Source organism: Leptopilina boulardi, unplaced genomic scaffold (genome assembly GCF_019393585.1).
Source record: "Leptopilina boulardi isolate dan_hultmark-lab unplaced genomic scaffold, ZJU_Lbou_2.1 LbouV2_273, whole genome shotgun sequence".
NCBI classification, from domain to species: Eukaryota; Metazoa; Arthropoda; class Insecta; order Hymenoptera; family Figitidae; genus Leptopilina; species Leptopilina boulardi.
Window position 1 is genome coordinate 3,160,018 of NW_026137833.1, and position 11,114 is coordinate 3,171,131.

General features: G+C 28.9%; 1 protein-coding gene across 1 annotated transcript; it reads left to right on the plus strand.

The window, feature by feature from the left end:
• Positions 1 to 5,260: 5,260 nt before the first annotated feature.
• LOC127281644 (facilitated trehalose transporter Tret1-like) lies at positions 5,261 to 6,394 on the plus strand. Its single transcript, XM_051305460.1, has one exon. It carries the CDS (start codon positions 5,261 to 5,263, stop codon positions 6,392 to 6,394), a length of 1,134 nt encoding a protein of 377 aa, XP_051161417.1.
• Positions 6,395 to 11,114: the final 4,720 nt, after the last annotated feature.

Consider the following 11,114-nt stretch of genomic DNA (forward strand, 5'->3'; position numbering starts at 1 on the left):
TTCCAACAATTGTCACATTGGGAATTTCCAGGCTCTCTGCCAAGGACGTTCAATTTTTATACATTTATTCGTTATACATTATACTATTTAGGATTCTTGCGTATAGGCAAAAGTCGTTAAAATTGTAATTTTTTAAATTAATTATTACACACTGTCATTGTTATGTTACATCGCTTTTTTTTACTTTTCTATAGCAGTTTGAAAAACTTTGAAATAAGTTTTGACTATGTTTAAAAGCAATTTCAAAATTAGTTTCAAATAGATTCAAATTTTGTTTAAAACTATTTAAAATATATGTTTCAAATAAATTCAGATATGTTTCATTTTGCAAAAGGTTTAACACTTTTAAAAGTAATTGGTCAATATGTATTTTAAACAGCTTTAAACAGGTTTTAAAAATTCAATCCACTATTATCCCATGTATAAATATCAAAACAGCTTGAAAAATATACATATTTTTTATAAAGTTATAGGTTTTATGTAAATTTTTACTGGGATATTACCTATAATGTTTCTCAAAGAAAATGAAAAATTCAGTTTTTTAACTTACAAAATCGATTTTTTCAAAATGGGCTCGATGAAAGAATTTAAATTTTTTTTTTTGCAAAATACTCAGAAAAATGTCCAGATTCAATAATATGAAAGAAATTTTACAGTGAAAGAATTTTTGGGTTAAAGTGTGGTAAGGACCACCGTGAACGACGTTTCGATGACTTGGTTCGCCATCATCTTCAGGTTCCGAACTTTTTTTTGGTCTCTGAATCATAAAATTTATTTTTATATTTTTTTTTCATTTTTAAAATTTCATTATTGAAATTTCGCTAAAAAACGAATAGATTCAATTTTCCAAATCAAAATAACAAAATTTATTTCAAAAAAATCTTGAAAAAATTTGTTTTTTATTTTATTAATGTATTTATATCTTAATTATTAATTATTAATCTTTATATGTAACATTTCTGAAAAACAACGTTTTTAGGGTTTCACGGCTCAGGACCTAAAGCCTTATAGTTTTGCATTGGCGTCCATCCGTCGTAGTCTCGTATAATTGCCATGGTAACAGTTATCATAGCAACCGTTTCCATAACAACCATTACTATGGCAACCGTTACCATGATAGTAAACGTTACCTTAAGGCATGAGCAGAAAAAGAAATGTAACCGTAATCGCAATCGTAAACGGAAGAATGAGTTAGAGAAGGATAGTCATATATTCTTGTTCTTCTCTTACTAATTCCTCTGTTTGCGATTACGATTTCGGTTACGTTTCTATTGTGCTTAAGCCTTTAGCAGGCCACGAAACCCTGCAATGGAGGCGCCATGCCGCTGCTTTTCTCATATTTTTTTTCTGTTATGATTCACGGTCCAATATTACAAAATTATCCCAATCAAACTCAGGATTCAATTCTGATCGATGTAATTCTACTACTGACTGTGCAAATGTTTTATTCTATTATTATTTTTATGCTCGTTTATACGTGTTTTTAATTAACCTTTGAATACTCCAATATAATTCGCAGGACAGTTTTTACAATTGAATTTATACACTATATACTCGTTTCATTACACTTATCTATATTGGATCCTTTTCTAATTTGATAATAGATAATTGAGTAATCGTTATTTTGTAGAATATTTTTAATTTTCGCTAAATTTTCATTGTGAAACGAATGGTGTGACAATAACATGACTCGGTCGATAAGGTTATATATACAATGTTTATTTTTTGCTGCAATTGATTATTCGAAAAGTAATTGATGAGCCTGACAGAAGAAGATGATTTTTGATACACTGTTATATGTAATTTTATTATTATTGATAATTATAGAAATATCTAGATAATTAATTTGATTATTATCTTGTAGTTGATAAATAAATTTTAATTTATGATAAGAATTAAAAAGCTTAATAACAGGGTTAATGTAATTTTTATGTATACGTAAAATAGTGTCATCAACATATCTAAAGTAAAAAATAGATTCACAATTATGTTCAGTTTTTAATTTTTTATGACAATCATTTTCCAAATCATCCATATAATAATGTCAGCAAAAAAACACAGAAATCGGAAAACCCATAGGAGTACCACACAGAAAAAAAGGTGGGTAAAAAGTTGTAAAGATAGAGGATAAAAGTCGTTAGGATACAGGGTAAAGGATAAATTTGTGATGGATAAAAATGTTACTAAAATATTACTAGAAAAATAAATGTCATATTTGAGTAAACTGTCTAATTTTAATAAAAATATTAGTAATTTTACACTTAACTTATTAAATCCACAAATTTTATATAAATAAGTAATTGCATGTGGAAATATTTTGCCTATAATTATTGTCTATTAATAAAGATATCATTGACTAATACAACTGACAGCTGACGACAGTGCGTAAATAATCAGAACTGGGAAATTACAACTCAACGTCTGTATTGTTGCACGAAAGCAGAGTTGGGTAGTAACTGAATTTTTTGTGCTTATTAGGCTGTGTCAGTTGATCGAGATATTTCGAGTTCAAGATATGACGTCAGAGGCCTGGAGGGACAACAAACAGACGACACAATGTTATTCTTATGGGGAAGAAAATTTATTTCCACTTTCATCAATTTTATTCATACTTTAAACATGGAAAACTCTTGTTGACATATAATAAAATTAAAATGTGTGTTGATAATTAATTTTGTTATATATTTGATTCAATTGCATTTTGATAAATTCTCTGAATTCGTGATAAAATATAAATTTTAAGGTTAGGGGTGTTTGTTTACTAATAACATTTTACATTTTAACAACATTATTAAACAATATCCAGTATGCATGTTATTAAAAAGATATAAAATATATATTTTAAGTGGGAATTACCACAGCAGTAAAAGATTTCAAATTAGTAAACAAACACCCCTAATCTCAAAATTTATATTTTATCACGAATTCAGAGAATCTATCAATGCAATTGAATCAAATATATATCAAAATTAATTATCAACACACATTTTAATTTTATTAGATGTCAACAAGCGTTTTCCATGTTTAAAGTATGAATAAAATTGATGAAAGTGGAAACAAATCTTCCCCGTAAGAATAACATTGTGTCGTCTGTTTGTTGTCTCTCCAGGCCTCTGACGTCATATCTTGAACTCGAAATATCTCGATGAACTGACACAGCCTAATATGCACAAAAAATTCAGTTACTACCCAACTCTGCTTTCGTGCAACAATACAGACGTTGAGTTGTAATTTCCCAGTTCTGATTATTTACGCATTGTCGTCAGCTGTCAGTTGTATTAGTCAAAGATATCTTTATTAATAGACAATAATTATAGGCAAAATATTTCCACATGCAATTACTTATTTATAAAAAATTTGTGGATTTAATAAGTTACGTGTAAAATTACTAATATTTTTATTAAAATTAGACAGTTTACTCAAATATGACATCCATTTTTCTAGTAATATTTTAGTAACATTTTTATCCATCACAAATTTATCCTTTACCCTGTATCCTAACGACTTTTATCCTCTATCTTTACAACTTTTTACCCACCTTTTTTTCTGTGGCATCAATCTGTTGATAATATTTTCCATCGAAGACAAAAAAAGTGTTTTTTTTTTATAAAGAAGTGTAAAATATCATTAAAAAGGAGTTTACAATTATTAATATTTGTAATTCTACGTTCAGGACTTTAAGTGACTCAAGTCGAGAGATACTTTGGTAATGTTATGGTTTCTAGTATTTAGATAGCTTCCATACAAGTTGAAATATATTCGAAACCATTACAAACATATTTCAAGCAAAATTAGAAGCGTTTGGATTATTGTTCGAAGTAGTTTAAAAAATGTTTTTAGTAGGTTCCAAAACGCATTTAAACTTTAAATATTTTTCATACAAGTTGAGATATTTTTTTATGAATAGTTTAAAATTTCAGTAATAATTAATTAATAATAATACAAATATTCTCATTAATTTCATCGAATCTGTTCTATTCATTTATATACATTTTAGTTCATTTATAAATTTTAATTAAATTGATGATTTTATAATAGTAGGTACTAAAATAATAATAATATTTGAAGCTAACAATGATTTAATTACTCAAATTATAATTCTATGTTTGTATATTTCTATATATTAACGAATGCCCTCATTTAATTCATGGTTCGAAAAATCTGGTAATTTTCAGAGAGAGAAAGAATGAGGGTGAATGAAAGCTACCCTATTTTTGATTTTAAAAGTCACACAGAGGTGATTAACGAATTTTTGACCGCACAATTACGAGAAGAGTAAAATAATACATGAAGCATGAAGCGTTGCATACAGGTGGGCGTGTATATATAGAAATATATATATATATATATATAATATCGAATTTTACAATCATTGGAGCTTAACTTTTGATGGACGTGTGAATAAAGTGAGGGACTTGTGAGACAGCTGTGATTTTTCACCTGCTCCTTGCAATTGTTTGTCACTCTAATCACTCTTTTATTATTACATACATTCTTTTGTTTAGCGCTTTTTACTATATGTTTCATTATATCCCGATGAAAGATATGATTAAATTCATCAACATAAAATTTTTACCTTTATAAAATATTATTTAATCAGATTTTTCCCACGATATCTATAATTATAGTATCTGGAAAATTATTTTCAATTTATAAATTATATGGAATTTATCGTTATTATCAGAAATATTCCAAATATATTTAGTTATAATTAATGTAGAGTTATTATTTTTGGTTAAACCATATTCGTAAAAAAAAAATTTAGACAAACAATGCAAGCAGTATATAGAAATTGAAATTAACGATAAGGAATTCTTATCTCTTAAGCTTTTTTTGTGTCCAAATTATGATGAATTTTCACTTGTGATTATACAAATGGGAGAACAGTGTGTAAAATGTATTCTGAAAAGAAACATTCTGAAGAAACATCTAAAGAAATAGAATCTCATTTTTTCCAATATATCTGTACTATTTGTGGTAAATTTAAAAAAAAAATATCTTTTAAATTTTAATTCTTCATTAATAATAATTGTTAAAAGTTACCAAAAAATTATTAAAATTTTCAGTTTCATTTTCAATAACTGGAGGTGGAACATTTGTTGTTTGGACCTCGTCAGCATTTATTTATTATGAAAGTCCAGATTCTAATATCAAAGTTACAATGTGGCAAGCATCATGGATATATTCGATATTTTTTCTTGGTGTAATTATTGGTTGTTTAGTGGTGCCATTTATAATTGATTGTTTAGGTCGTAAAAAAATGTATCTACTCTTTAGTTTATTTCAAGTAATTGGATGGATTTTAATTATATTTGCACAAGACTATATTATCATTTGTTTGGGAAGAATATGCCATGGATTTGCTGAAAGTGCACTATTTGACTTTATCTCAGTTTATATAGCTGAAATTGCAGAAAAGAGGATTAGAGGAAAACTTGGAACAATGCTAAAGGTAGCAGCATTTACGGGCATATTTTATGCAGGATGTCTTGGTGCTTTCGTATCCTATCAGACGATGAACCTTATGTGCCTTCTAATGCCACTGATATTCCTATCTACATTTCCTTTTATGCCAGAATCTCCCTACTTTTGTCTAATGAAGGGACAAAATGAAGAAGCCGTGAGAATCTTGATGAAACTAAGAGGAGTTAAGAAACCTGAATCTGTTCAATTTTATGTTGATAGTATGAAATTATCAATAGAGGAGAGTAGAAAATTTAAGAGAAATTCTTTCTTAGATATGTTTAGTACAAAAATAAATTGGAAATGTTTATTCATTTTATTTCTTGCAAAGGGAACAAAAACATTATCGGGTAATTCGGCAATGGGTGGTTATACACAAAATATTATGAAAGCATCTGGTTTTCAATTGGATCCAAAATATTCAACGGTGATAATTTATGGATTATTGTTGATTGCATCGATAATTGCCGTGGGATTTGTTGATAAAGTAAATAGAAGAAAACTATTTTTAATAACTGGAATTATTTGCACTGTGGCATTGGGAATTATTGGTTTCTATTTCTATTTTAAGGATGAAATTAATGTTAATGTTACATCTGTTTCTTGGATACCAATGACTGGTATTGTTTTATATTATTTCTCCTATTGCTCAGGAATTGGTCCCATATCGTATATAATTGCTGGCGAATTATTTCCCATTAATGTTAAGGGAATTGCTGTGAATATTGGAATTATAATGGAGAATTTGTGTGGTTTTATCGTTGGAATTGGATTTAATGCAGTTACTAATTTAGTTGGACATCATGGAACATTTGCGATATTTGCAATTTTTTGTATTATGGGATCGATTAGTATTTTTTATGTTATGCCAGAAACACGTGGTAAATCACTTGAGGAAATACAAATTGAACTTCGACGCAACAAAAAGTAAATTATTATTATTTTTTTTTAGAATCACACATGTGTGATGATAAAAAAAGGGAAAAATTCGACGTTTCCTCCGAGAAAAGGCGCTTTCGTTTTTTATTTATTTTTTTTTTTTTTGAGGGAGAGGAAATAATGTAGAGGTTAAATGTAGCGAGTGGTAGATAATAAACAACAATAATACACGTCCGAAATAAATAACAGCCATATCTCGCGGGGAAATAAAAGTTTTGTCCCCGCGCGATTCCGCGAGTCATTCGTCACTTCTAGTCTCTCATCGTGTGGTCGTTGAAACTTTTTGGTGAAATCAATAGGATCCTCCCCTGTGTATAAAGAAATTCTTTTCATGTCGATTTCAACAGGTTTTCAATATTATTACATATTACAAAGTTATATTAAAAAGAGTCTCATAAAAAAAAAAATTGTAATTTATTTCAAGATATGAAATAAAATAATTTTTAATTTGTCAACAATGCGAGATATTTGAAAATGAAAAAGATAAGAAAAATCGATTTTGTAATTATTTATAAATCACTTATCGATATATCGAGAAAAAAATCAAGAATACCTTTGTGTCTGTTGTAATTAAGATAAGATTTTTTGGATAATTATCCAAAAAATCTTATCTTATAATACATTATAATATGTATCTTTGGGGGGGATTGGGGACACGATGTGCAAAAACAAGTAAATACTTGACCTTTTTCTCTCAAAGAAGATGATGAGAAAATTTATGCTTGATGGTTATGTGTACTCTTAGATTGAGAGAGTTTGTGTAAAACATCATGCGGTCCTTGATCTGTCAACCGAATAAGGATGCTTCAGGTGATGCTGAAGATATACAAATATTCAAGAACTCAAGAGAGAAAGAGAGAGAGAGAGAGAGAGAGAAACGAATAAAAATTAGAAAATCTTTAAGGAGTGCCCGTTATTTCTAATCTAAGAGTTTAGATTTAATTGTAAACAATTATTGTTTAAACAATTGATAAATTATAATTTTTTAAAAATTAATTATCACCTTTTATTATTTTCTCCTTCACCATTTTCTTTTAATACTTCATTTCAAATTTATTTTCTTAATATATTAATTCTTGATTGCAAATGAAAACTAATTCAGTTGAATTAAAATGAATACACCCTGGGCTTCAGTGAATATATCCTGCTTAGCGACAAATTCGAATTGGAACTATGTTGCAATTCTCCTGAATTCGACAAAGCTGTATTCAACTTCCAAACACTCTATTCGTACTAATTCAATGAACAAACGTTTTAGATTTAATTTTTTTTAATTCGTCAGCATAAATTCAATAGACGAGTTGGTCATTTTGTTTTTTATTCTCAACCGATGAAAACTCATTGGTACGAATTGAATTGAATATACAAAGGGCTTCACTGAATCTTGCTTAGATACAAATACAAAGTGGACCTTGCCAAAAAAAGTTAATTCAGTTCAATTCATCTGAATTATTTTTTTTTTTTACTGGGTAATTTTATTTATATGTCACATTAGATTTTATTATAAATTAATATTTCAATCCTTAAATTATTACCGCTGCTATTATTACCAGTTCATTAAGAATTTGTAAAAAAGTTTATATTTATGTTATTTTTTTAGTATTATGTCTCAGCGAAAGAAGCTCAAGTTTAATTCAGATTTGCAAATCAAATACCCGGTATTTAAAAAAAAACAATGATGACAGTTGTATTGTATACGCTGTTTAATATGCAATACTGATATAAATATTGCAAACAAAAGAGCTAGCGATATCGAAGCTCACATTGCCAGAATTAAACATAAAATGAATTTACAAAATCAAAGTAAAGTTGTTCAATTGGCAAATTTCGTTAAAATTGGTATTCCAAAGTGTGAAAAATTTGCCCGAGCAGGAGAAGCAACATTAGCTTTTCATACAGTTCATCATCATAAGTCTTTTAAGTCTATACCGATTGTACAACAAATCTTCACAAATTAATTTACAAGAATTCCGTAATTGCTCAACAAATGTCTAATGCTATAGAACAAAAACACAGGCTATTGTCAATGGAGTTTTAGCACCAGAGTTCATTAGAATGATGAATAAAGATTTAATTGATATTCCTTATGTATAAGGATCGAATTATATGTTGATGTAAATGCAGAATATGCAAAACTGAAAATAATGAGAGTGAAAGAGATAGTGATATATCTCTATCCTTTTCACTCTCATTATTTTCGGTTTTGCATTCTGCATTTACATCAACATCTAAATCCATCCTAAGTGTCTCAACAAATGCAAATAATCATGGTGCAATAAAAATGTTTCTAGTTTGTTTGAATTATTTTGATTATCAAAACGGTTGAATTCAGATTAAAGTGATTAATCTTGAAAGTAAACCTAATGTGACATCTGATACCATTTCTTCAATGTTGTTGGAAGTATTGAAAACATTTGATTTAAAAGAATAATGCATTGCCTTTTCTGGTGACAAAAAAATCATAAGTAATTAATATATACTATATATATATATATAGGTGTAAGACATTTTTTTTCTGTCAGATTAGAAAAAATTAATTATTCCGATTAGTTGGTAATATTATCATTCCCTTGGAATAGGATTAGCCGTTGTCGCAAAAGGTGATGCGTATAAAATTTCACGCTTCCTAATATAAATCTCTTCTAAAACATATATTCTTTGAGTGCGCGGAAATTAATGTAAAGAAGAGGATTCGTTGTATATATATATATATATATAGGTATACTTGAAAAGCGATTCTTCAGTAAGTATATGTAGAAAGTGTGTGTCAGGGTACCAACCAGAATGATTTAGAGAAGAAATTGTAAGCCGAAAGACGTTGAGAGTTCTCCTATGTGTACTTATCTATGTACATGTAAATGGATACGACTGAAGAGTTGTAGAGGATGAAGTGGATGAGGTGAGGTGGGGGGAGGGGGGGGGTTCAATTTGTCGAGGTGTAAGCAAATAACGTTCTCTGCAGAGTTTGTTTGGGTAGAACCAGTGATGCGACGTCCTTTAATTTAAAGTCCTCCTCTCTGATATCAGAGCTGCTGCTGCTGCTACTACCACTACCTATAGCTCATGAAGTCGACAACATTCATCTCCACCTCTTCTCTCCACGCAAATGCTGCTTCGCCTCAGTCTCCAACTTTGTCCGGAGGATCCACCTCGTATGCTTTAGTAAAGCCTGTACAAATAGATGGGGTGCCCTTAAGCAAACAGTTATTGTTTGACACGTTGTGAATACCTTTATACACACATATATTCAGAAGATGTCCTGTGTCCAGATCTCAATTAGAAATTTACTCATTTAACACGCCTATCAATGACATGTATAATAAATTTGAATAATGTCGCATTTAACTCTTGGTTTAGAATTTAAATACGTCTTTTAAGATTTGTTGTAGTTCAATCGAATCAATGAGGTCGTTAATTAGATCTTTTGGAACAATTTTGAGATGATTCAAAGCAGAAGCACAATGTTGCCCTTTGCAGATAGTTACTGCAACTAGTAAGTGATGAATTAAATCATCCAAATATTTATTATAGATTTTAAGAATCATAATCAGATTTAAGATTGGGTTATCAAAATTGTCAATTGCTATTTAGACTATAGTCTTAAATTTAATCAAAAAATATTAATAATGGAAGACCATCGATATTCCAAATTTTGTTTTACGCGTTTGCAAAATGTATTTTACCAGCGAATAATCGAAGTCATAGTGGGATGTATAGAGGACAGACTAAATTGTGTGCTAAAGTAGGAGCACATCGAGTACAAAGGGAGATTTTTAAATGACGGTAAAACTGTGATCTCTCTTTTGTGTTTAAGTGTATGTGCGGTATCTTGGGTTCGAGAATCCAGCCTATAAACAAGAAGGCTTAAGCGTAAAATCCTCAAAATGACCGAAGGGTGTTCCGTAAGAAATCTTACATTCAAAATGCTCCGGATAAGACTATGAGGGTTTTTGAACGGGTGGACGAATATCAGTTGGGAGTTGTAGGTGTATGTATGTATGTATATATATATAAAAGTAAGGGTGGCAGAGTTGTAACATGCAAATTTGAACCTTAAGGGTTTTATGTCAAGCGATATCTTTGAATCATCTTCCCCAAAGCGCGCAAGAGCCACGACACTAGCCCTTAGGGATTCATCGTTGATCTTATCTGGATCAAAAAGTGTCTCCGTTTAAAAAAAAAGGGAAAATTTTTCTCTCTTTATATACATATATTGGCATGCGTAAATGCTCTTGACCCTTTTTAACTTTTTTTTTTTATCAAGGAACTTGACATTCTGTACCATTTTTCAATTTAATCCGCATGTGTGTTCTTATATGGAATTTCTAACATTTCAACTATTTTGATAATTGTAAACAATAATGCAAAATAATTTTATAATACAGATAATAAAAAATAAAATAAAGGAAAGAAATTTAAATTCAAATTTAATAAAAAAAAACCCTTTTGCATTTTTATTTTGTTCGTCATTAGTCTTTCTAAAATGTTTGACATGTACAATTTGGAACTGTTTTTAATTTTCCATTTTAAGTTATTGAATATAAAAAATTGCATAAAAGTTTATTTATTAATGAATAAATTAAATTAAAAAATTTTTAATTTCAAAAAGAAATAATTACTTTTTTACAAAAACAAAATTTGTCATTACACAAAAAGCTTGAAGATCAAAAGTTGTCGATTATATGAGTATTTGCGTAAATTTGACGCGAACT

Bases quoted from the DNA above. Each gene is read 5' to 3' on its own strand.
- LOC127281644 (XM_051305460.1), top strand. From the start codon at position 5,261: ATGTATCTACTCTTTAGTTTATTTCAAGTAATTGGATGGATTTTAATT.